The following is a 24,717-nucleotide window of genomic DNA, read 5'->3' as shown; positions in this document are numbered from 1 at the left end:
ATAACGTTGCTGGGTGCAAAAGTAAAAGGACTGTGTGTCATTGGTCCGTGTAGGTCGCTAATTGAAATAATGACTCACTCGAAAAATATGCTTTAACGAGTCCATTGAGAACAAAGGCCTAAATGTATGTCACTACAAGAGCCAAAATCCACTTCCAGTTAAAGTGTGTGTAAACTTTAAACCAAAAATTTAAACATTTTAACCACATAAAATCAACCCTCAATCCACTGACAAACTCGTTTTCTCTCCAGTTAATAGGGATTTTCCCCCAGCAATGTATTTAGAACGAGGACGTCAGTAAAAATGGCGGCTCTCTTCCCTATAAAATATTTGTACGACGCATTGATATTCAGTAGCCGTAATGGAAAAACAGTTTCAATTTCACCCGAGAAGAGACGTTGCCCTAAATGACAGCGCAAGCGAAATTATTAACTTTTCTCCGGAATTTATAAAGCGGTCTCGTGCCTTCGTGCAGTATTTTTATGTACCGACTTCCGGAAAATATGTGCACGGTTCTCTATTTTTATTGGAAGAAAATTGAATAATCTAGCGACGCTGTCAATTTTCTATTTTACATAAATCAACCCCCCTTCAGTCAACATCATATGATTACAAACAGGATCTAACTAACGCCAGTCCAGAGAGATGGAAATAACAAAACTTTTTCAAATTCGCCGTTGCAGGAAAACATCCGCATTTAAAACGGCTGTTTTTCTACACCACAAAGGTTCCTCCAGAGAATCTCATAAAGGAGAACGGCGGCGTTTCCAGCAAATTATAACGGAAAATCGGAATAATTTAGCAAATATTTGCATGCATAGGCGAAACCGGGAACAGTGCAGAACAGAGCGTTTATTTCTGCTAAATATTTTACTGTTCCGCTTTAAATTAAAGATGTGCAGCTCGGAATTGTTACTAGCCAAATATGCAGTTGTTTATTTTCTGAAAGAACAATGTTTTGTAGTGATGAGAATGTTAAAATGTAACAAAAAATGTTTGAACCACGAAAGTATTTTTTTAGATTAGGTAATTCTGTATCTCATTATTCCAATATCCATCGTCCATCCAGTAACAATTAATTTAATGTATTCTGAAGTTTTTTTCTGATGTTAAACAGACTTAATTCTTCTTATGTTTGATAATCATCTGGGTAATTAGCCAGCTCAATCATTTCAACATATCATTTTACACAATTGAAAACCCTGTTCAATAAAGACATAACAACTTCCCTTTAGATTATATTAAGAAAAATCATGGTTAAAAGTGCGGAGTGTAATGATATAAAAGAAAATTTATGTACTGTTGTTATCATTACGTAGCCATTCGGTGCAAAAAAAAATAGAGCGGTGTGGAAATGGCAATTTTTCTTGTGTTAAATCTTGCGAAAAAAAGTACATAACCTTTCAGAGATAAAACGTTACAAATTAACGCTATTTTATACTGAAAGAATGGACGAAAAAGTAGAAATCCGAAGCCATAGAACAATCTTTTCTGCGAAAATATAGAGCATTAGAGTAAATAGCGGCGATATTTCTTCGAAGGATAAACACCGAGAAAATGGACGTACAGCAGGATCGGCCAGACGATTTATACTTAATAACGCGAATACACGACCCCGACTCGACCACGAATTGCATTTTAAAAATTTACCACTCCACAAATAGTGGAAACGTAATTACCTGGAAAATGCCCTATTTTTCTAGGTTTAAACTACCTCCACACGAATTCATTACGTCTAAATCTCGTAAAACGCTCAATCATGGCGAACAGCCGGATTTTTCTTTCCCTAATTCCACCCTGCCCATACATAATTTTGTAATCCAGAGATTATGCGCCATCAGACGCAACCTAATGCTTTTTGGACACGACCCAACTCGGTTATAATAGATCAAATTTCTCGATAACATAAACGTACATTTGCCTAATAAAGGCGAATGGATATCCATCCAGGCTATTTACGCGTTTTCTGGCTTATCCGGATGTAATGTTAATTAAAGCTGGTAGTAGCACACGCCAGATTTTTCTCTCCAGCTCCACATTCCCCCTTCAAAATGAAACCAACAACAGCAGCGCAGTAAATTTAAAATGCTGGCTGCTACTAAATAGCCGGACGTATAATCTATTGATTACTCTCCTGTATCTTGTAAAAGAGTATACTGCAACGGCCACTAACTAAGGTCTCATAAATTTTACATGAAGCAAACACAAACAGACTCGTTAGCTCAATGCTACACAGAGTTATAGAGAGTAGCGAATTGCAGAGAGGGAAAAACCAGAAATGACCGCTCCTGCTGCTGCATACAGTGGCGCGCCATGATTCAAAATATTCAATAAGCCAGTCTTTTTAGGTGCTTAACTCATTTTTTGAGAATTTTATTGTATATTGTATACAAGCAGTAAATCTTGTTGGAAAAAATGCAGTAAGCAAACTATAATATGGTAGCGCCCATGTGTGCATGACAAACAAATTACCGTTGTAAAATCAGCCTTATCTACGCTCTCATTTAAGATCCGCAGATCAGACTTGTGTATCTTTGTCTGGTCGTACATACGCTTGGATTTATAATTCCCCTCTATAAATTACGAGACTCAATCATAGTCCTATCTAGGCTACATGGGAGGTAACTTTGACTTGGATTTACTGCCGGTAACTGTACTTTCACGCCATAACTTTAACATAGAAAAGTTTGCTTAAACGACATTGTTTAGTAGAAGTAATCAAAGCAACAAACTTTGATCAATTCTGGTTTAAACTTAAATTAAGTAGGTAACTTGTTGGTTTTATAGTTTTTATGGTCGTAAAACCTAATTTGATTTACGATTTTCTTTTGCAGTTTATCTTCTGACTCTAATCCTGAGCGTTTCTGCGGGCCAACAATACTTTAGGGTGCAACCTCACGATGTAAAAGTACGAGAAGGGGGAGAGGCGATGTTAGAATGCGAAGTCGGTATGCTGGCCGGGGCTGTACAATGGACAAAGGACGGATTCGCTTTGGGTAAGTTTCGGACAGTTTTTCGTTCCGATTTCAGGGCAAAACCCGCCCATAATGGAACAACATCGTTTGCCTATCCGGATAGAAATTTTGCATAATCATTGCCACTATTTCTTTGCCGCCTGATCTTGATAAATCATATTTTCAAGCTCTAGTAAATTTTAAATCGGAATAAGTTGATTGATCGACGGTTCAAATGAAAAAACTTAGTATTTTATTCGTTCAATTAGGAATTTGCCCGAAACTTGCTATAACAAAATAGATGAAACTTTCTCCATTTCTTGTCATTACCTAATTCAAATACAACAATCATTCATCCAAACATCAATCATTATTCACGAAAATGTAAATAATCAAATCAAATAGTTCAGCAACAAAGGAATAATCGTTATAGCGATAATAAACGAGGCTTTTAGCGGATTACCTAAAGTGAGTAAGTGCTCCGGCTCATTAAATTTTGCCCTTAAGATTGACCACTTCGCACCCTAGACTTCATCGATACCTTCAGGGTAGAGGGAGAGTCCTTAATTATTGAAGTAGTGCTGGAAATCCTAGTTCATCTCCCCCTTGTCCCCTTCCACCTGGTGATGGGTAATTAGGTAGATTCGAAGATTTAGATCGGATTATAGTTGCCAGGGCAACACGTCGATAAATGACGTTTAACAAATTTATTCGAGCCGTCCGGAATAATTCAGCGACGGTTGTGTAATTCTCGAGGGCCCGAAAACAGATTTAAACTCTTTTGCAGGCTTTTCCTCGGTCATCCCGGGGTTCCCGCGATACTCGGTTATCGGGGAACGCAGGAACGGCGTCTACAACTTGCGGATAAGCAACGCTTCCCTCGAGGACGACGCCGAGTATCAGTGCCAAGTGGGGCCGTCGAGGATGAATAAAGCCATCAGGGCCAATGCCAGGCTCAGCGTTATCTGTAAGTTCTTGTTCTTTAATTTATACTTTTCTTACAGGACTTTAAAACAACTGGAAATCGAATTTACCGCTAAACTTCCATCAATATCACTCCGGTTTTTCATGTTTTGGAATTTTTGTCATAGGAATAATCGTTTATATGATTCATTATAAGAATCTTTACTTTGACAAAATATGCCCCTAAACAATAAAAATAAATATAATTTTTCTAATTTTGGCATATAAAGTGACACTTTTCAAAACTGATTAGAGTGACAAAACGTTTTACTTTATGTAACTAGTTATGAAAAGTTCATTTCATCACTCCCTGTTTTTATGCATTTCCGTAGAAACATATGGGCGACATCCATCATAACATGTCGTTGTCACTGTTTATACAAGGTGCTATGAAAGTGAATATTTATGTTAAATCACTTTAAAAGATGGTTTTTACCGCTTTTTGGTCAAAATTAGAAAAAATTATGTATGCAACACGTTTCGAAAATGTCTTATTGTGTAACTCATTCAAATTGTAGGGCCTCGCTCAACATTCATTCGTTACACAAAATCGATCTTTTCGTAACTGGTTACATAAATAGCTATTAAGACCTACTACTCTTTGAGAGTTCCAAGAAGACTGCATCAAACCATTCTCAGTTATGGAAAAACACATTAAGATAGAGGTTTATATGAAGCAAATTTTGATCATAACGATATTTGTTGTTTTTGCTATAATTGACAAAATATAAAGTTTGATAAAAAGTTGAATGAAAACCTACTTAACAAAAACAAGACAAAAAAAAAATCAGTTTTTAAAATCAAATCCGAAATATGTGAACATATTCATAAAATTCTCTACTCAATACAAAACGTTATGGTCTATTTACAAACATTACATTCACGACTCTCGTCATTGTTGAGGTTGCCGTTGTAGATTAAAAGTTTAAGTTCCCATTGAGCGATCAAAAGAGAGTGGTTAAGAACCCACTCGAGCTGGAACTATAAAGCAAACGTTTCCCTCGAGTACCAAAACAGTCCGTCCGGCTCCGAGCAATTAATGTCCCATTTAATATTAGCAGGACAGATTTCGATCTGGAATTGTTAAAGCACTCCAGTAATAGAGAACATAAGTTCGAGTGTCTGGGGCAACAATTAATTTCGGTTTCCATGCGATCGAATAGGTCTCGCTTTAAATATTGAATCGGGTTTTCTCGTTTTTCAATTACCGCAAAAATAATCTCTTCGACTCGAGACAATCGAGGGGCCCTTTTTGTTTCCACTATACGTAATCTTTTCCCCTAATTATGACGGAGGAAATTAAAAGGCGATTACAAAGGAAGAAAAAATCTAGTCAGCAGTGTTCTTTCGGTGGCACACAATGGCAAGGAATCGGTCGATCTGGCCAAGCAGAAATCCTTTAAGGTTCCAGTTTTGTGTTGCTCAAGTTTTTCATTAGTTTCGCAGTGTTTTTTTCTCGTTTGAGCTCGTTCTAGCGTGCTTTCGCGTTTTTAAGCTCAGATCATCCATTTTAAAATAACGTCAAACCTGGCATGATTTATCGATCGAGGTGTATATGCAAATAAATTAATAAAAGCGTAGCCCCCGATCGCTTGTAATTGCCCTAATATTTTAAAAAAGCGGTTTGGAAAGACGTTTCCGGCCGCTGGAAAAATTTCCAATGGTTTTGATAACGCGCTTTTGTTTTGGACCGGGGGCGCTGCCGGCACAAGCAATATTTCCCCGTCACTGTTTGATTTGTTTTCCCTTTTTGCCATAAATTCATACGGCATGATTTACCCTCTCGCAAGATATGATTAAAAACTCTTATCGGTAATCTTTCATTTTTTCTCCGAAAAACTTTTGGGTCTGGCCCGCCAAATCTCTTTGTAAATTATTATTTTTCTTTTCCGAACTAACTGCAAAGCAACCAGCAAATAAATTGGACTTTAGAAACTTCCTCTAGAATGACAATCTGTGTTGACTCATTAATTTCATCAAAAACCACCCTCGGGGTTAGTTGTAGATCTTACTAATCTTGTCTTTGAAATATGGATGAAAAATGTAATAAAACCCTTTATTATCACTGCTCCAAAGTGCTACTAGTAACTAATATCTTCAGTTTTAATTACGACTAGCAATGCTAAAAGAGAATAATCAAAAATTCACCTACACAGCTTTAATTTCCCAATCAACTGATTAATCGTAGGCGTTTGTTTTAAGCCACTTACCCCAATCATACTAAAACCCTCCACAGTATAATCCACACATTTGTAGATTAACTCTCTTTCTGACCGACCATCAATTAAATTTAGGTTTTTGAGGGTCCGACCATATTTTCGAAAGCTAATTCGATCAATTATGCTCGCATTAAAGAGCGAACAGGTTTTATACGGGGGCAGGACGTTGAGACCCGTCCTAATTAAGGCGGCCGAGTGGACAGAGCAGGACACTAATGGCGATTTCAATTTGTGACCTGACGTAGGACGCTGAGAGGACAAAGAGCAGAAAAATTAAGGGTCGTTTTAACGACTTCGTCGTCCTAAATTAATTCGACGAAAATTACTAGGACGTATTTTTCACACCGTGTACAAAAAAAAGGAAGAACGATGTTTTCATTAAGGCCTTAATGGTTTTATTAACAAAATGGTCACTGGACCTTAATAGAAACGTCAAAGCTTTGCTGCTAATAAAAAAACGCAAAAGCATATCAATTATTTAAAATCTGGAAACTGGCTGAGTTAATGTAAAATTGAAAGCGTATCATTTCCGATTTCAGACGCGACAAAGTAGTGACGAGCTGACTTATTAAAAATTGACGGCCCACTTCGCTGAAACTTGGCTGGGGGTTTTCTGGTGCGTGCCTCAAAGTTGAAGGCGAATTTTAGTTGAATTATTTATAGACAGCGGGATTTATGTTAGTGGAGATGGCTTCTTTAAAAAAAAGCACAGAGAAGAGTTGACTAAGGCGAAACTTCAAAGGTTGGCAAAAAGAAAGGAAAAAACATCCCACAGGGCTCAGTAGTCAAATTTATGGAGGTTGTTTTTATCCCTTTGGCTTTGTGTTTTAGACTGTTGAAAGTTTTTTTTTAATTTAAGGTTTATTGAAAAACAGTAATGTCTGCATTAACACTGACGTAGTTTTGTTGACAGAAATAAAGAACGAACACTGTTTTTCTTCACGTAGGGCAGGCATCGCGATTGAAAAACGTACCTATACCTTTACGACTTGTGACTATACAGGGTGTCCCACGACGAAAGACATCTATTGATATTGGATAAAGTATAAATAGGAGAGTTTTGAAAATTTGGCAGGATACTGATACATGCCCAATCTAACTAAAATATTTTCAAGATGGTTGCACTTCCGTTTATACCGGAAGTCGATCACAACTTTCTTATTTTTAATAGAACACCCTATATATTATTATATATTTGGATTTCTCACAAAATTCTAACCAACTTTTGTGTACAATGCCCTATGCCTATCTCTAGCCGTTTTCGAAATATTTGATGTTTTTCCAAAAAAGTGACAGTTGCAACGCTCAACATATTTTTGTACTCTGTCAAAACCGTAGTTCATTTTGCAATGAAACTTTGGGTTATTGTAAATAAAGGATCGTTTTATTAAACTGAGGGTGAAAATCATAAACTTGCCACTAAAAAAAATAAAAAATTTCAAGTTTTTTAAATAGAAACCCACATTTTTTATGACATAATCATTTTGAGCATTAAAAATTACTATAAGTTTCAATTTACTTGCCTATACCTAAATCCAACCCATTTCGTTTTATTTGAGAATAAACATTTTTTTATTAGGCTACATGGTTGGGATTAGCTGGTACTCTAGCTGGCCATGCTTTTGACACACGGTGATATTGGAGACCTGCAGGGCATGTTAATATAGTCAAATTTTTACCCTTTGAGAATGACGTCAAGCAGGTGAAAAAACACGCATGTCTGGAATTAGATCACAAATTTTAACCTACAAATGCTTTGAAAAATGAGTGATCATGAGAGTTTCAGTTGACATCTGGAAACTGTTTCTTTTCGTACTCGAAAAAAAGCAGCACATTTAGAATTAGCATTTGGGCCTTCTCATTGTAGCGCAGCATTTTTATACCTTTGATATTCGTTTAAATCAAAGTGACAGTAAATGTCAACGTTTTTAATTTGACAGGACGACAAAATTAACAACGTGCCTTTTTTGCTAAAATTGTTTATTTCACATGTTTGATATGCGAGAAACAAAGATGTAAAAAGATGACGTCATTCTCAAAAGGTAAAAATCCAACTATAACACTAGTTTTGAGTGTTTTGACAACTGCAAATACGCCGTCGCGGTTACGTTATTCAAACCAAGATTACTTAAATCTGTTTATTATTTACGGAGAATGTGATAAAGTTGTGAGTAGAAAATGTGAGGTATTTGCCCGCTCGTTATCCAGAAAAACCAAAGCCATCACCAAAAGCTGTCAAGCAAATAATTGAACATTTTAAGAATACGGGATCTGTGAAGAGAAAAGCTATTAAAACAAAACCAATCCTTAATACAAATACAAATGTAGAAATTGCAATTTTGGGCTATTTTGTTGCAAATCCAACTTCGTCAATAAGACAAGTTTCCGTAGAATCAGGCATATCCTAAAGCTCAATTCAAAGGATCCTGAAGAAACATAAATTTCACCCTTTTTCATTTAAATTAGTGCAACACTTAAAAGAGGTTGAATTTCCGAAGAGAGTGGTTTTTAGTGAGTTTTTGCTGACTAGTCACTATGGAGAAGAATTGTTTTTGAATAATATTATTTAGAGCGACGAGGCCAAATTCACTAAAAATGGAATGTTCAATAGACATAATTCACACTACTGGTGTGACATAAATCCACTCGTAATTAGAGAGAGAAATTTTCAAGAAATCTGGAGTTTTATGAATAAAAATTTCTCAAATAAAACGAAATGGGTTGGATTTAGGTATAGGCAAGTAAATTGACACGTATAGTAAATTTTAATGCTCAAAATGATTCCGTCATAAAAAATGTGGGTTTCAATTTAAAAAACTTGAGATTTTTCATTTTTTTTAGTGGCAACTTTATGATTTTTTTTTGACGACCCTGTATACAAATGAGTCATTACGCACCCTCAGTTTAATAAAACGATCCTTTATTTACAATAACCCAAAGTTTCATTGCAAAATGAAATACGGTTTTAACATAGTACAAAAATATGTTGAGCGTTGCAACTGTCACTTTTTTGGAAAAACATCAAATATTTCGAAAACGGCTAGAGATAGGCATAGGGCATTCTATACAAAAGTTGGTCAGAATTTTGTGAGGAATCCAAATATGTAATAATATATAGGGTGTTCTATTTAAAATAAGAAAGTTGTGATCGACTTCCGGTATAAGCGGAAGTGCAACCATCTTAAAAATATTTTAGTTGGATTGGGCATGCCCACATCAGTATCCTGCCAAATTTTCAAAACTCTCCTATTTATACTTTTTCCAATATAAATCGATGCCTTTCGTCGTGGGACACCCTGTATATGTAGGAAGATTTGATGATAAAGAAAGATTTTCGGAGCTTAATATTTGGTTATACAAAAAAAGCCAAGTGTTAATTGAGAACAGTCTTGAAATAATGATATAAGATTAACTGAACAACCTTGTATGTTTCGTACGTATCACCCTTAATAGATTTGTCCGTTCAGTATGACAAACGAGAAAGTTAAAACATGGGTTGTGTAGTTCTTCAGAGAGAGTAGACACATAAAAAGGAAAAAAGTGGAAATAGGGTCAACATCATTTTTCAGCGTCTTTCATTTGGCCGGAGTGGCATCAGTGTCCCGGGAGCTGGACCGTAATGGTGCATCAGTCGGGACGTTGTTGTCCAGCCATCGTCCTGATCGTCTTTAAATTCAGCGGGTTTCTCTTCCCGAATAGAAAACGACCGGAGAGGAAACCGCCACCGTTTTGAGTCACATTCGGACCGTTGTTATGGCTAATAAAGTGGACGGCGTGACGTTGCAGTCGGTCCGGAACGTGACTGAAGATAATACTAAAGGCCATCCGGATTAGGGTTAGGTTTGAAATACACCGCCCGAATAAAATATACGACTATCTGTTGTTTACGAGACAATATATTTTAAGGAACGATCGCACATTAATTAATCTCCACCGTTCAATACTGAAATTGCGTCCCTGGGTTCCCGGGGAAAGATTACACATGTTACAGGCGGTGGCATTACGGTAATAAACAGCAAGTAATCATACACGTTCAGGTTAATGCTTCGTGATATAATGTGATCGTATTAAGGATTAAGGTATTAAATTCAGCTTCGGGTGCTCCAACCTGAATATTTTAAATGTTTACAATTTCAACGCATAGAGCTCCCGGCAACCACTCTGCATGCTACTCAAATAAGAGACGGAATCTTAAAATATCGTAAACGTGTTTACTCACTGATGGATGTTTTAGGTAATACACCAAGAACCTTAAAACGTGGACACACAATTATCAAAGCTAAAATCACCAAACAATTCTTTAAAAACAAATATATCACATTCAGTTTTTTAAACACTTGATGCTTCTTTATTTGAAAAAAAAAACAAACAGCATAGTTGTACATTCCGATATGATTAATGAATGATTAACTTAACGTAGTTAAGGACTAAGCTCATTTTTGAAGAAACATTAAGGCGTCATCGAGTTTGCACCGAAAATTTATCATTACCAAGACTTAACTAAAACTTGCAATTAAGTTTTCCCTGATTAATATTCATACGAAACCACTTTAAATAGTTCGCCGACAACGAAATTTGGCATTGTCGATGAAGTTTCGGTTCCACTCAAAAACTGGTAAACACTTCATAACAGGAACGCCGGAAGTAAATTTAAGTCGGAATTTACGGAGCGTACAAAAATAATTTATAGCCACCCAAACGTATAAATTTCACCTCCAAACAAGTATTCCCTTATTCCCATCGCTAAGGATGCGGCAAAAATAATGCCTGGATGTTAGTAATTGCCGAGAAAACCCTTTGACTTTCTGTTTAGTTACATTTATGATTTTCCTTTCAGACAAAGCCAAGACTCCCCCACCTGAATCAGACATAGAAATCGATAATTTAACCGTTGACAGTTTTCGGGAATGAAAATTCCAAGCTAGAAAAGGGAATGCCAGTTTACCTAGAGCGCCCGGTAAACATAACATTCTGTAATTGGGGTCTTAGCGTGCCTTATATTAATTTAAAGCCTCCCCGTCGGTGTAGTAAATTCCGAAATATGCCTTGTTCATATGCATTAGACTCTAAGATGACAGAACCCCCGGAATATCATGACAAATACTATTAGTTTCACCCTTAACAATGTGTACTTTGTAAGCTTAGTATGAATTATATTGCGATGTCTAATTTACATAAATTGTGCCAACTTGTCTTCTCGAATTTTATCTTTTGATAGAAAGTTTCCGGTCGTCAGCACAATAAACGCAGTCAGTCTTAATAATTTAACAAGCAAATTGCAAATCACTTCCAAAGAAATTCCTGCCACACATTTACATCTCTCCAATATTGGTACGCATTGCGTCCTTATCCCGACCAATCAAATCGTTCGCTTTCATAGCGCAATTTAAATAACTTATTAACGAAAAAAACTAATAGCCTGGGGAGGGCACTCTCGCAATTCGACGACTGCCGCAATCCATTTAAAATTGCTAAAAATTACAAACGGACCCTCGTTAAAACCGGGCCCTACGTCATCGGCCATTACAAAAAATTACAGTCGAAAAACGGGACAAAGCGAATCACGGCGCTTTATTCTATTTTTCATTCGGCATTATGTTATGTTCGTTTAGATTCGATCGATTGCACAAATCTGGATGATATATTTGATACAAACGTGGTAAAAAAAATTGGAATACTCGCATGCAGGATACATCGTTTTATTTACCATGTGAGTGCAACCGAAAAAACTGTCTGTTACAGTTCCTAAGACATATTTCATGTTGCTTGAAAAATTCGTGTAGAGCTCTCTCTAACAACCAAAAGATGTCTAGACGTGCTTACAACTGAACATTATGAAAAAGCATGTCTCAATCCAAACTTACCAAAATTCAATTACAGTACATGCTGATACAAAATCAGTTAATACGTATTAAAACCAACTTAAAAGTTTTTAATATTTTCTTGTAGTGAATTTTTTACGACTTCGATTTTATTATAATGTATTTTTCTTTTAATTACAGCCAGCTTAAGAATAAATTTACAGGACTAAAAATATGTAAACCTACAAATCAATACTTTATTTCATTAACTTTGTGACTTTTTCGTCTTCAAGAGGGCGGATTTTTGGACCACCAGGAATGTAAAAAAAGCACAAAATGGATGATTTAGTTACTTTTCACTCTTTCAAGAGGATTTATCTACAAAAGCCTTTGCTTATTGTATTTATTGATATTTTGTTGTCAATAAAGAATCGAGTTATTTTTTTACGTTTTTCTATTTATACACTGTACGGTAGCCACTTTTGCGACTATACTGTTGAACTGTTGTCAATAACATAAAAATTCGCTTAGAACAAACCGCTATTGTAATGGGATTTTACATAGCATCAGACATTGTCAACAAGCAAAAATAAACCTTATTTACATTTTCAACTAAAAATTCCTCTGAGAAAAGCAATTGTTTTTTTTTTACTTTATAATTTTACAAAATGAAGCAGATATAATAAAGGTTGTTAGGATAAAACCCTCCAAAATTGGCTTTAAACCGTTTTAATGGATTCAGCAAGAGTGGATTTCAGTTAAACGGTTTTGTTACTAGTAATCAAAAATCAAAAATTTCAATGTGATCAATGTGATTATACTGAGTAATTTCCTTTCATAATTGTTTTCCTCCTTTGCGTTTCCTGACTCAACATAAACTGTATTCCTATTCTAATTTCGTGTATTTTATAAAGCACCACTGATTAAATATCTTCGTTAATTTGTCGTTCATTTTCCCCTTACTCCGTAAACAATAGGAAGAGTGAAACAGCTCGATTCATCTTTGAAAGTTTGTAATTAAACATCGTAGTAAACATTTGCGGATGTCTAAGTTTAGATATTAATAATTTCGTCCTTTGTTGACAAGTTTCCAAGAGTTCATAATTTAACAAATTTAATTCGCTTTGCCCAAAGGTTTAATAGACTGATTAGGACAATAAGTTTCAGTCTGAAAACGTTGGCTTATTATTTTATTTTGTTCAGGACTATTTTGTAAACAGATAATCGATTCCCAACTAAGTTAATTAGAGTTTGTTGATTTCAACTGCATTTTAATTTACAGATTAAGAAAGATTTACCTGCTCGCATTTTATGAGTAAATGGTCTTAATTATTCCCTCAAACTTTACGATGGACTCACGAAACGTTCATTAGAAGCATTTCAGACACAAAAACAAACACATCTAAGTATAAAAATCCTCATTCAGAATCTCGCGTGACCGTAACAGAGGCAAAACATACTTTCGTGCAGACGACTATGATTTAGTCATTCCCTTTAAGGAAAACATTAGAGAAACTAATTTCAGAAGGTCTTTGTTCCACAATCCAAAAGGGGAGTGAAAACCACACACTCCAGTCGAGGAAAAACAAATCCAATACCTTCAATTTTCCAGCTCCTTAATTTATTTTCTCTTGTACTGAAAATTAAATTTAAAGTCCTCAATCGAAAAATAATTTATTTTTCCCCGATAAATTCAGTAAAGCTTTAGCGTGCCCTTATTCCTTCCCTCTTTCGACATCATCTCTGTCTTATTGTTCCCCCAAAAACCCTTTCAATAATTAAACCGGTCTAAAGACGTCACATTTTCCGTAAATAAAATGCGGGGCTTTCATCCATATAAATTGAAATATCCAAAAAAAAAGCGCACAGAACCATTAATAAATGTTTCCGTCATTTCGAGTGAAACGAAATGAATGATAAGGAACGTTTCCGCCATAGTCAGGCCAAAACTTATTGCTTTAATCAGTCTATTAAACCTTTCACAAAGCGAAATTAAATTTGTTAAATTATGAACTTCGACTTTGCGAGGAAACTCCTTGTCAACAAAGCGCGAAATTATTAATATCAAAATTTAGACATCCGCAAATATTTACTCCAATATTTAATTTCAAACTTTCAAAGATTAATAGAGGAGCTTTCTCTCTCTTCAACGTTAACGAAATGAACGGTAAATACAGAGTATTTAATCAGTGGCAACTCAAAAAATACAACAGGGTAAAGTAAAATAATCGTTTATAGAGAAGAAAATATTAATGAAGCCACTAAGATAGAGCAATAAGAATACAGGTTAAATTATTGCAGATTGGAAGTTTTGGAAGCCTCTGCTAATTTTTTTTATAATTTTTGCACATTTTTCACATAATTTGTATCTATATGACTCACACTTTCTTAATTAAAGGAATTATTGGATCTCAAGATAGATTGAACTGTTCATTACAGTTAGGCCCTAACAGGGTTTCAATTTCCTGAAAATACAATCAATCGTGAACCGGAGAAAAAATTTGGCAGCCGCCGGGATTATTTCCTTTCCAAGGGTAATAAGAATTAAGGCCCGACTGATAATTTCTGAGAAACAGACATTTTCGTACTCGCGGAACCGTAAAATATTCGTTTTCTAATTTGCCTCGTCCTCAAAACAAATTATCCATAAAAATTACGACGGTATATACCGACGACGTGCAAAAATGGTCTGGCAGAAATAAATTGAGCTGGTAACACTTTCATTAGCCGTAGAAAACGAGAAATATAACACAAACCAGAACAAAACGGGCTCGTAAAAGTAAAATTTAATAAAGTTTTCTTTGCCAGAAAAAGATCTGGGGCCCACGAACGTGAAAACCCACCGCCTCTTCGCTGAATAACGTTATTTTTCCTTTTCTTTTATTGCTTATTATTATTTTTGCTCCAGACTCCGAATTACGACGGAAAATCAGCGCCGTTTCGGACAGGATTTTGATGTTCCCGGAATGGGAATCCTGCGGAGAATCGTCGAGGAACGCCTTTTATGTCGGCGAAAAGGACGATTTCGTAAAGCTTTTTTTAAACGAGTTTCGTTCCGTATATGCCGGAGCATCGAAATGTGCTTCTTTTTGTTCCCAACAATATGCATCCACAAATCAGAAAACACAAATTTATAGTCGAAGAGAATGGTTTGGAAAATTTCTCGGTTTGCGTAATAGTAGATGGTGTTTTCTTTATTATTTGATAAAATGACGCAGAAGAAAAAATTGGAGCAACTTAAAAATATTGTCTCACAACGAAGACAGTCATCAGGTTTCAAATTACCTCAACAACCCATTTGATTCAAACGGAGAAAAGAGAAATAGGAACTTAAAACGGACAATGCACAAAGCAAATAAAATTACATGGTGTCAGACAAGTAACAACTGCAAATTTTTTTTTCGTTTTCACCGGCGCCTTTCTGGTGCTGAAACTCGATTTTATAGTTTTCAGTTACAGAAACTTTCTAGTGTCATCGTCGCGATATTAAATGTCCTCCTGGGTTATTATTTGCCAATTGTTCGTCCGGAATAATTAAACTTACTTTCGGGCTCGGGGCGATGCGGCAACGTTTCAGGTTTGATGAAAGTTTTTCCCAGAGGGGACGTTAATTTAAAGAAAGCACTTTACAGTTAAGTTGTCTCTCTTACTTTTGTATTTTTTTTCTTTTAAACGAACCTTGGCTCCTTAATTTTAAGGTTGAAAAGTTATCTTGGTTGCCAACCGCCAGTTCTAAATTTGTAACGTGCTAATATTTCCGTTCAGTGTACGGAAAGTAGATTTGTCTGGCTCCATTAATCAAATTATTTGAATTGTGCAAGCCCATCAAAAGCAACTACTGTTCACAACTTCCGAAATCGTTGAAACTATTGCGGCAACTTTTACTGGGTACGTGGAACGCATTACCGCACATTTACCAAAACTATTTTGTGCTACGGAGGCGCTTTATTATGTTGGACAGGCCCGTAGCACGAGTATGTGTAATGTTACTCCGAAGTTTAAATTACTGCACTCTACCCCTGGAAATCCACATTAATGTTAACAGTAGTTAAGCTCGAAAAAGTTTTATTAGTTGTTAAGAAAATATTCAGTCTGGATTATGATGCAAAACTGGCTGAATCTGTAGATTAACTAGTACTTACTTTAGACAGTTATAAAAGAAGTTCTCAATGTATAATACTTGGTTACTATTAATAGATCGCATCACATTTCCAAAGCTCTTTCAGATTTCCTACTTATTTAATGGTTGAATTTGCTGAAAACCCTTAAGTCTTGTTTCCTAGAAGAAATGTTGCATTTTCAGAGAAGATTATTTCTCTTAAGCTACTTACATCAAACGAACTGCCGTTTTCCAATTCAGGCTCAACTTTCAAGTCGGCTACTCAGGTTTGTGTGACTGGCTCAACTGCCCCTTTTTATCCTGATAATATAATAGAAAACTACTATCCGAAGGTTAACAATTGAATCTTTGAAATCCAAACCTCCGACCCAAAAAAAAACTAGAAAAAAAAACTTCGTCTGAAAGCCAACAGGACGGGGGAATTGAATTCTCGCATTTAAACCGAAAGTTCTTCGGAACGCTCGCGTAAAAATCGTGGCTCCGTATCTATTAATGTAACTTAATAAGAAAGTTTCGAAAAAGGCCTTGTAGCCCGGACAGGACAAAAGTCTCGAAAGAATCTTAGCAACTTTTAAGAGGAAACAGGAAACAAAAAGCCAACCGAATACGATAGAAAAGTTCAAATACAACCATCGACTTTTATATGGAACGCGAACCAGATGGAATTTGATTTCTACTAGGACGTGTTTTACCTAAATCCGACACGATGGAAATTTCTTCTCTCTCATTTCACTCGTACCATTCGAAAGAAAAACAGGAAAAATAACAATTACGCCTCAGTTGGTTCGGGAAACGTGAACGGAAAGCCGGAAAAGTTTTCCGACGAAACCGTACTAATTAAGCAAAACGCTTTTACGAAATTGCTTCGGCCGGTTTCCAAAATACATATAGATATATTTAATTAAGGAACGCTGGCGCAAAAATCAATTCCGAAAAACAAACATCCATTAGCGGTCCTTTTCTCGTGGCACAATTGACGTTTTTGCGCTCCCTTAATTGAAATCCATACTTTTAGTACGTTGGCCAAACCCAGTTTTTTTTTTGTTTTTGATGAGGTTGTTGTCAAAAATAATTCAAACGGGAAAAATATACCATAAATATTGAACAAAAGAACAGTTTATGACTTTGGACTCTTCGTTACCATTAGAATAGGACAAAAACTCAGAGGAACGGAAGAATAAACAGATTGAAAAAAGGAGTTTGATGCTAAGTCTACATGTGCAACATTTGCGTAAATGGCAACACAGTGGGTAGTTTATGATTGGTCAAAAATGCAGCTTTCAGCTTGCTGCTATTTTTGACCAATCACAAATTATCAACTAATCTATAATGTTTTTAATTTCGTCTATGTTGTTCACCCAATTGTAAACTATTAAGTAGTGAAATTATTTCAACTAAAATTGATCTCTATTGCACAATAGATTTAATTAATCATATTAGATACTTGGAAAACTTTAAGTCTGACACTGTCCCAGTTTATCTCCGTTTGTCAGAAACAATACCCGAGAAGCGACTAAACGCGCCCATATTACTGGAAATATACAAACTTTAAATATAATTCAAACTTTGATATCCCGAAGACGTTTTCCCATTTAGCTCGTCTTTTTCAGTATCCGTGTGACGTTTTATTTGGCGTTTTCGGCTTTCATGAATTTTAAAACTTTCCGAATATAATTTGCGGCAAGCCGAATATTTAAATTATTATTATTATGATCTGAGCCGGGGGGGGAGAAAGTTTTCCCTTGATGTGCCGTTTTACAAGTTTGTGGACTTTAATCGTTTTCGACGCAGGAAAAATCCGCCGCGAGTAAAAAGGTGTCGAAATTATCTAGGAGCGTCACTGAAGAATAATAAATGGAGTCTGGTGGTAGGCGGAGCTCTTTGAAAGTTTTATAATTCCAACTCCGCCAAGTAACATCTATAATTTATAAGACGCACCCGGGCTAAATGAAACTTTCTGTTGAGGAAAAATTTCCGGGAGTTTCCTAACTTTAAAAGGGTTGAGAGTGAAATTTTAATTCAATGGCGCGGAGGCCGAATTGTAAATTCCATTTGAATCCCACCTTCGGCAAGTTTTATCTTGGCTGTCCCACTTCTTCGACGAGAAGCCTTAAAGTAAATACATCTGCAGTAAAATAAAAGACTTTGGGTGCTCTGATATTGTGACGAAATCTCTCTCTGATGAGAAAACTACGGGGAAAACTCTTCATGAATTTCTAATTTGGTTCGAGCTGAATGGAGACACTGGGGAATATTTAGCACCACCAAAGTTTCAGGGCATTATATTATTATAAAATGCAGTTTGGTTGTTTTGGTTGCATTGTGTGTCACTCCTTTATATTTAGAGCCTTTCGGTAGAAGCCCGCTTCACGGAGATAGGAATCGCTAATTCAGCCGGAATCTCTAGCAAAAACAGAAACTTCCGCATAGATCTACGGGCTCAGTTTAAAAATGCTATAAATCCATCAAACGTAATAGAAAAGATATACGTCTGCGCCTCGACTGTAAATTGTTTGCTCTGTATATATTTTTGCTGGCAAACTAGATCCCTTTTGCAGATATTAAACTTTTCAGCTTTTCAAACCTCTTTCTTGTGTTCCACATCTCTCGGATTAAATCCAATATACATGCCAGCCAGGTCACTGGAGACGCCATTGCTTGACAGATTGTCATTCCCCTAGAATTGTGTGGGGACCGGATGGGTGTGGGAGGTTTGAATCCCCAATTTTCTTAATCGCAAACCGTCTCGAACGCCGCTAATCATAAATTCATCTCCGTGAGCCGTGACGCGAAAACTCGGTCCCAGATGAGCCGGAATATTAAGAAAACCGTCCCTTATTCCCTTTCAAATGCAAAACGAAATCGGACTAATATCGGACTTTATTCGAATCTGGAAATGGCAACCGCATCTTCCTAGGGCCGTAAAATGTGCATCGCAGACTCGATGTTTGGCACTTACGAAACCAATATTATTCGTCGGGGGCGCCTTCTCACTTCGTATGTTTGCCATCTTGAGAGGATTTCTTTGAGGAGGACGACGCCGACTCTTCTGTGGGGGTGCAGAATCGCATTATATCGATCCTGGAGTTTTCACATCGGTTGCAGGTTAATTGCGATTCGAGGGGGTTGCTAACTTTTGACACTACGTGAAAATCTCGTAAGAAAACATTACGAGAAACTTCTTCAATCAGAAGTCATCCTCAATAGTTTAATTTTCACATTTAAATTCACAACGTTATCATAAACATGAAACAAACCTAAATCCTGAAAACATTTTTTTAGGGGCATTGACAGCCATTTTAGCAGGAAAAAGTCATTCCTCCAGAATAAACTAAATATTTATACGGAACGAAATTTCCGTTTGGGTCAGAAACGTCTCGCATTTAAATGTGTGTTGCGACGTGGTATTTCTGCGTTCCGGTCCTGATTTACATAACTCGCGGTCGAGCGAGAAAAAAAAAACACCGAAAGTAGCCCTAAATCTTGCCAAAACTTTTCTCTTCCCGTTTAGGGACGTTTTCGACCGGATGAGCCGCCGGGTATTCAAAGCACGTTCCAAACTGCCTGATCGCATATCTTTATGGATAAGAAATCGTAATTGATGATATTGTACGTATTAGATTTGTGTGTAAAGCGCCTTTTTGGTTTTGTTACGTACAAATCCAAGCGGGGATTTACCAAAATTGGTGCAGAAGGTATCCGCAATTTGCATACGAATGTGCCCTTTTTAACCACGAAACCTGATTATTGATATAAACGCAACCACAAATGTATTATTTAGTTTAATTCAAATTCGAGTGTACCCTCAGCGACAACAAAAACCCACGCCAAAAATTGTATTTCCAACGTTTTGACGAACCAAAGCTTTGTTCATTTACGAGTGAGGCCTCCCGTGCGGTTTGGAGTGCTTTTGAAGCCGATTGGAAACTCGAAACTTTTCCCCGAACAAATTTACAAAAGGGGGACTATGTGCGGCACAGTTTGTAATGACGTGTCACCCTCTGCACGAAATTTAACCCCCGGGTAAACTTTCAACCTGCTAATCAACCTTTAACTTATTCCTAACTAATAAATTAGCTAGCGCGAATTTGATGGAAGCTTTCCAATTCACTTTCCTCTCTCACATACTGTTTGCATTTATTAACTACAAATGTATTTGGTTAACTATACAGTTTTAATTGATACAATCAAGCAATTCGTCAGATACTATAAATAATTATTTTTAGATCAAGACAAAATACAAATAAAAAGTCATTTTTCAAGCAAAACGTGGTGGTTTTATTAACACTTACTTAGAAATCAGTTACGTAAGAATATAAACAATTATAAAAACATGCTCCTGATATAGCAAAAGGCAGATTTTTTTTCTGATGCCAGTTATATCAAATTATCGTTTTTCCTTCTAAATTCTAAAGAATGGCACTATGTAATCTATTACAAAACTAAGTATTTTATTAAAATGTCAGCAACATTCAGACCAGCACAAAGGTGGTCTCAAGTTCTACAGAATGTTTGGTGTTCAAACGCCCACAGCAAAAGTCTAAACCCCTCCAAAATTACCGTAAGCGAGTTTTACCACACGGGTAAATCATCGTTAGGGCTTTTCCACGTGTACACACCAAATGGCAAAGTATTTCCTGAACGAATCACGAACCTATTAAGGTTTCGCAGCCGGTTTAAGGCACGCAACCTTTGAAGGAGAACTGCACAATAAGGAATGTCGAGTACAGCAGCCGGGCACGTCGCCCATAGCAATTCGGCAAATTTAATTTAAGGAGGAAAATTACGAAACAAAATTAAGGCTATTCCTCCATGCTGAAGGCCCGGTGAAAAAAAAAAGGAGAAAGAGTCCCGAGTTCCCCACCCCGACTTCCTGCCGAGCAAATGGAAAACGCCTTAGGATTGCTCTTCGTTTTTCTTTCAGAGTTCTTAACTGTTCCCTAACAAGAACGACTTCGTCTCGACGAGTCGGTTTTTCTTTAGGTTTTTGTGGGCTTTAGCTTTGGCTATTGACGATGTCTGATTAGTAAAATGTAACTCAAACACTGACGAATTATGTATAATTTTACTCATTAACTGAACCAAACACCCCAAAGTTGGTTTTTTATTATTAAAACGCCAGTAATACGCCGTTAAATTATGACAACCTAGTATAATAGTTGATAGAATAACGGACGTTTATTTAAAATTTCATTCACTGAACAGGGACTATGCCATCAAATAAAATTTAATTTCACGCATTAATAAATTAGTTAATTAATGAAATTATTAGCGAATGGTCGGGCGCGATAGAAAATCGACGGAAGATTTCAATTAATTTAATCTGATTAAATATCGAACCAAGCGATATGGTGAGGATAAATTAATTCCATTGTTAATTACAAGGTTGGGAGGGAAATTGCAGGGCGAAAAATGCGTCAATAGATTTGCAAACTAAGTCCGTTTTCAAAACTAATTCAACGCGGCTTTCAAATCAATGATTTACCGTGATTTGTCCAAAATCCACATCCCAGCTGCATTGTTTCGGAACGGAAAATTTATGCGCTGCCGTTTATAATCGTTTATCTACTAAAATAATCAAGATAAACACGTTGGAAATTAAATTTAAAAACTGTTGGAGGGCGTGATGTATTTCCCTGAACGTCCGTAAACCAATTGCGAGTTTATATAGTTAGTAAAAAATAAATAAACGTGCGTCAAGTCCGGGTAAGTTACGCAACAATAGCCGTCACAACCAAATAAAAAGACAACTGATAAAATATAGAAATAAACCGGACAAATGGCGAGTAATGAGGCTTAAAATAATTAATAAAATATAATTCAAAACAGACTACAATATAACATTTCAGAGCGGAATATCTCTATGCAACCGCTTTCAAAGCAAACTCCCACCCACAAAAGCTTTATAAAACAAAACGGGCATAATGGTTTCGTTTGTTTTATCCGAATTCTATTTTTCCCCAAACCTTCGCAACAATTCCAAATTGTTTTATTACTATTACGGCTCCAAAATTGAAGCTCAGCATTGTAGTTTTTTCGGCACGAACAATAATATTAGTGAAATTTATTATATTTTCTGTTACAGCTCCACCATCATCAGTGGAAATTTTGGATCACAGGCACAACTCGAAAATCGAAATCAAGGAAAACCAAGAGTTCCACTTGGAGTGTCGTGTTCGAAATGCTAAACCGGCCGCCAAGATTGTTTGGTATAGAGGCAATGTGGAAATCAATATACGTGAGTATAATGCATAACACAAACTGTAATAATTTGATATTGTTAGGTCAATAAAGTTCACAGAACATGCTGTAAAAAGTTATCTAATTACGGCATGAACTACTAAAGTTTCGAAGGAAATATCTTCTAAATAAAAAAACAACTCAACGTATTGCACTACTCAAACTATAGTATGAATCAGCAAAACTGGCATTAGGTCAGGTGTCTAATTCTACAACATAACTGTGAGGGTAACGACATACATTTTATTGTAAACATAACTTATATGGTTACGACACTCATTTTTCCGTAAAGCAAATTAGTTTTCGTATAGTTTCCCTAGCCAGTGTTAAGATATTATTGAGCACGTTTAGCGCGAAGATTCTAATGCAAAACAGGATTGGGTAACCTATCCACTCGAAAAGTTATTCCGCGTTAAGCCGACACTAAAAACGGAGTTTCCGCAATAAGACGCCGCAAAATATTCATTCCGCGGCTAAACGTAGCGAAACAGAAGTCGCTTAATATTCAGAACACAAAACGGCAGGTTTTATGGATTTTATTAGAAAGCTCGAAACAAAAAATATGGTAAATAAGGCAACGTTCGCAATTATTGTGCCGTTTTGTTTTATGGCGGCCGTGATACGTTTTTACATGGCCATTTTTCTTTTCGAAATGTCATATTACAACAAAGAATCTGCTAGCGCAGAAGCCCGGAAATAGAACGTTATCGTCACACCCTCGACTTTTCCAACCACACATAGACAAAGCATCTTTTAGCTTTTCGTATAATAAAACGCCGGGTTTGTAACGTATGCGCATTGTTTGCAATTGCAGCCAATCGAGAAGACCAGACGATCGAAATTCCCGGTAAAAATGGCGACAAAAGGATTACCAGGTACGACACTCATTCGAGGATAGCGTTGAAACCAACCGCCGAAGACGATTTTGCCACGTACACATGCGAGGCCAGACACGAAGCTCTGTCAGCTGACGGTCCCATGAGAACCACCGTGCAACTAAGCGTTTTATACCCGCCTGGACTGCCCTACATCGAGGGATACACGGAGGGCGAAACTATTAAAAGAGGACAAACGGTAAGTCCCTTAGGCATGTTCAAAACAAACTATAAGAAAAACGAAAAACATTTACCTTATTTGCGCCCGGAGATTAATTCATTTGTATACAGTGTGTATTGTAATTCTAAGGGTTAAGAAAAGGTAGAAACAAACCATTTTTAGAAATAGCAGATCTTTTGACAGTCTCTCTTTAAATTAGAATATCGTGGGTTAACTACCAATTCTAACCAAGTTTTTACTTTGACCTATTTTAACTAACTTCGTATTTTTCGATTGTTAATATAAACCTGGCAAAAGCAACCACTACAGTTTTTGTATTAAAACTTTTAGTGGCAAAACTTTCCCAATTAGTACAGTTTTAGAGAACCCAAATGAAAAACCAAACGCAGTACAATATATTGGAGTTATTTCTTGTATTATCATTGATCAATATATTAGGTACGAGCAAAAGCTACACGGTTTTAAAGAGCGGTGAACATTTTATAGAGAGCTGCATAATTAAATGGGTTTTATTATATATTGTAATTAGTCGTGGCTTTATTATCCGGACGCTTCATATCGATATACATAATAAATGGAAAACAAAAGTTTGCTTTCAAATTATAAATGTATGCGGCAGCCTCTAGAGTATTGGTTTTTGTGCCAGGACCGCAATATGTATTTGATCGCTGCCGCTATTCGGATGACAAGGATCGCCAATTAATTTCCAACTTTAATCGCACCACTTTATTTAGGTTGAGCTGGTGTGCAGAAGTAGAGGTGGCAATCCGCCAGCGCAGCTAATTTGGTACAAAAATGGGGAACAAATCAGGATGGCCTATCGGACAGCCGGAAGGGTGTCTGAAAATGTGTACACTTTTACAGCAGACGCTAGCGATAACAAGGCCAGATACAAATGTGAAGCAAGCAACATAATGTCTAAAAATCCACTCAAAGCTGAAATCGACATGACTGTTTTATGTAAGTGTTGTCGATTACTTTTTGCCGAGTAATTCATAGATGTGGTTGAACATTTCAGTCGCCCCTTCTCACGTGACCATCTCAGGACCAACTGAAGCCAGAGTGGGTGACCCAGTACCCCTAACCTGCACCACAGCCAACTCTAATCCTCCTGCAGAAATTAAGTGGATGGTAGGCGGGAGACAAGTGAGAAATGCCACGTCCAGAACTGTGGTTTCACCAGAAGGTGGTTGGATCACCACTTCAAATATTACCGCTGTTGTAGAACCCAACAGACGAAGCTTGGTGGTGATTTGTCACGGCCTCAACATGCAACTAACTGAAAATGTGGTATCTACGCACACTATTAATGTTTTATGTAAGTTTTATTGTAAAACTGCGCTATTTGGTTGCTGAAACTAGTT

The 24,717-nt window shown here is 36.6% G+C and overlaps 1 protein-coding gene across 5 annotated transcripts in view; it reads left to right on the top strand.

The window, feature by feature from the left end:
* Nucleotides 1-24,717, top strand: part of sns (nephrin adhesion molecule sticks and stones) — a 41,990-nt gene that overhangs the window by 12,182 nt on the left and 5,091 nt on the right. For 3 of the 5 annotated variants that reach the window (XM_081976166.1, XM_081976163.1, XM_081976162.1), the window contains exons 2-7: nt 2,835-2,996; nt 3,742-3,921; nt 22,143-22,295; nt 23,112-23,371; nt 24,088-24,313; nt 24,372-24,671. In XM_081976166.1, the coding sequence (XP_081832292.1) occupies nt 2,835-2,996; nt 3,742-3,921; nt 22,143-22,295; nt 23,112-23,371; nt 24,088-24,313; nt 24,372-24,671 (1,281 nt within the window). Of the gene's footprint in view, nt 1-2,545; nt 2,648-2,834; nt 2,997-3,741; nt 3,922-22,142; nt 22,296-23,111; nt 23,372-24,087; nt 24,314-24,371; nt 24,672-24,717 lie in introns of those variants that run through there. The other 2 variants (XM_081976165.1, XM_081976164.1) reach the window with 2 other exon arrangements.

The sequence above is a fragment of the Ips typographus genome, linkage group LG3 (genome assembly GCF_016097725.1).
Source record: "Ips typographus isolate SLU linkage group LG3, UJ_Ityp_2.0, whole genome shotgun sequence".
NCBI lineage: Eukaryota > Metazoa > Arthropoda > Insecta > Coleoptera > Curculionidae > Ips > Ips typographus.
The sequence above is the reverse complement of the archived record's forward strand: the minus strand, read 5'-3'. Positions and strand labels throughout refer to the sequence as shown.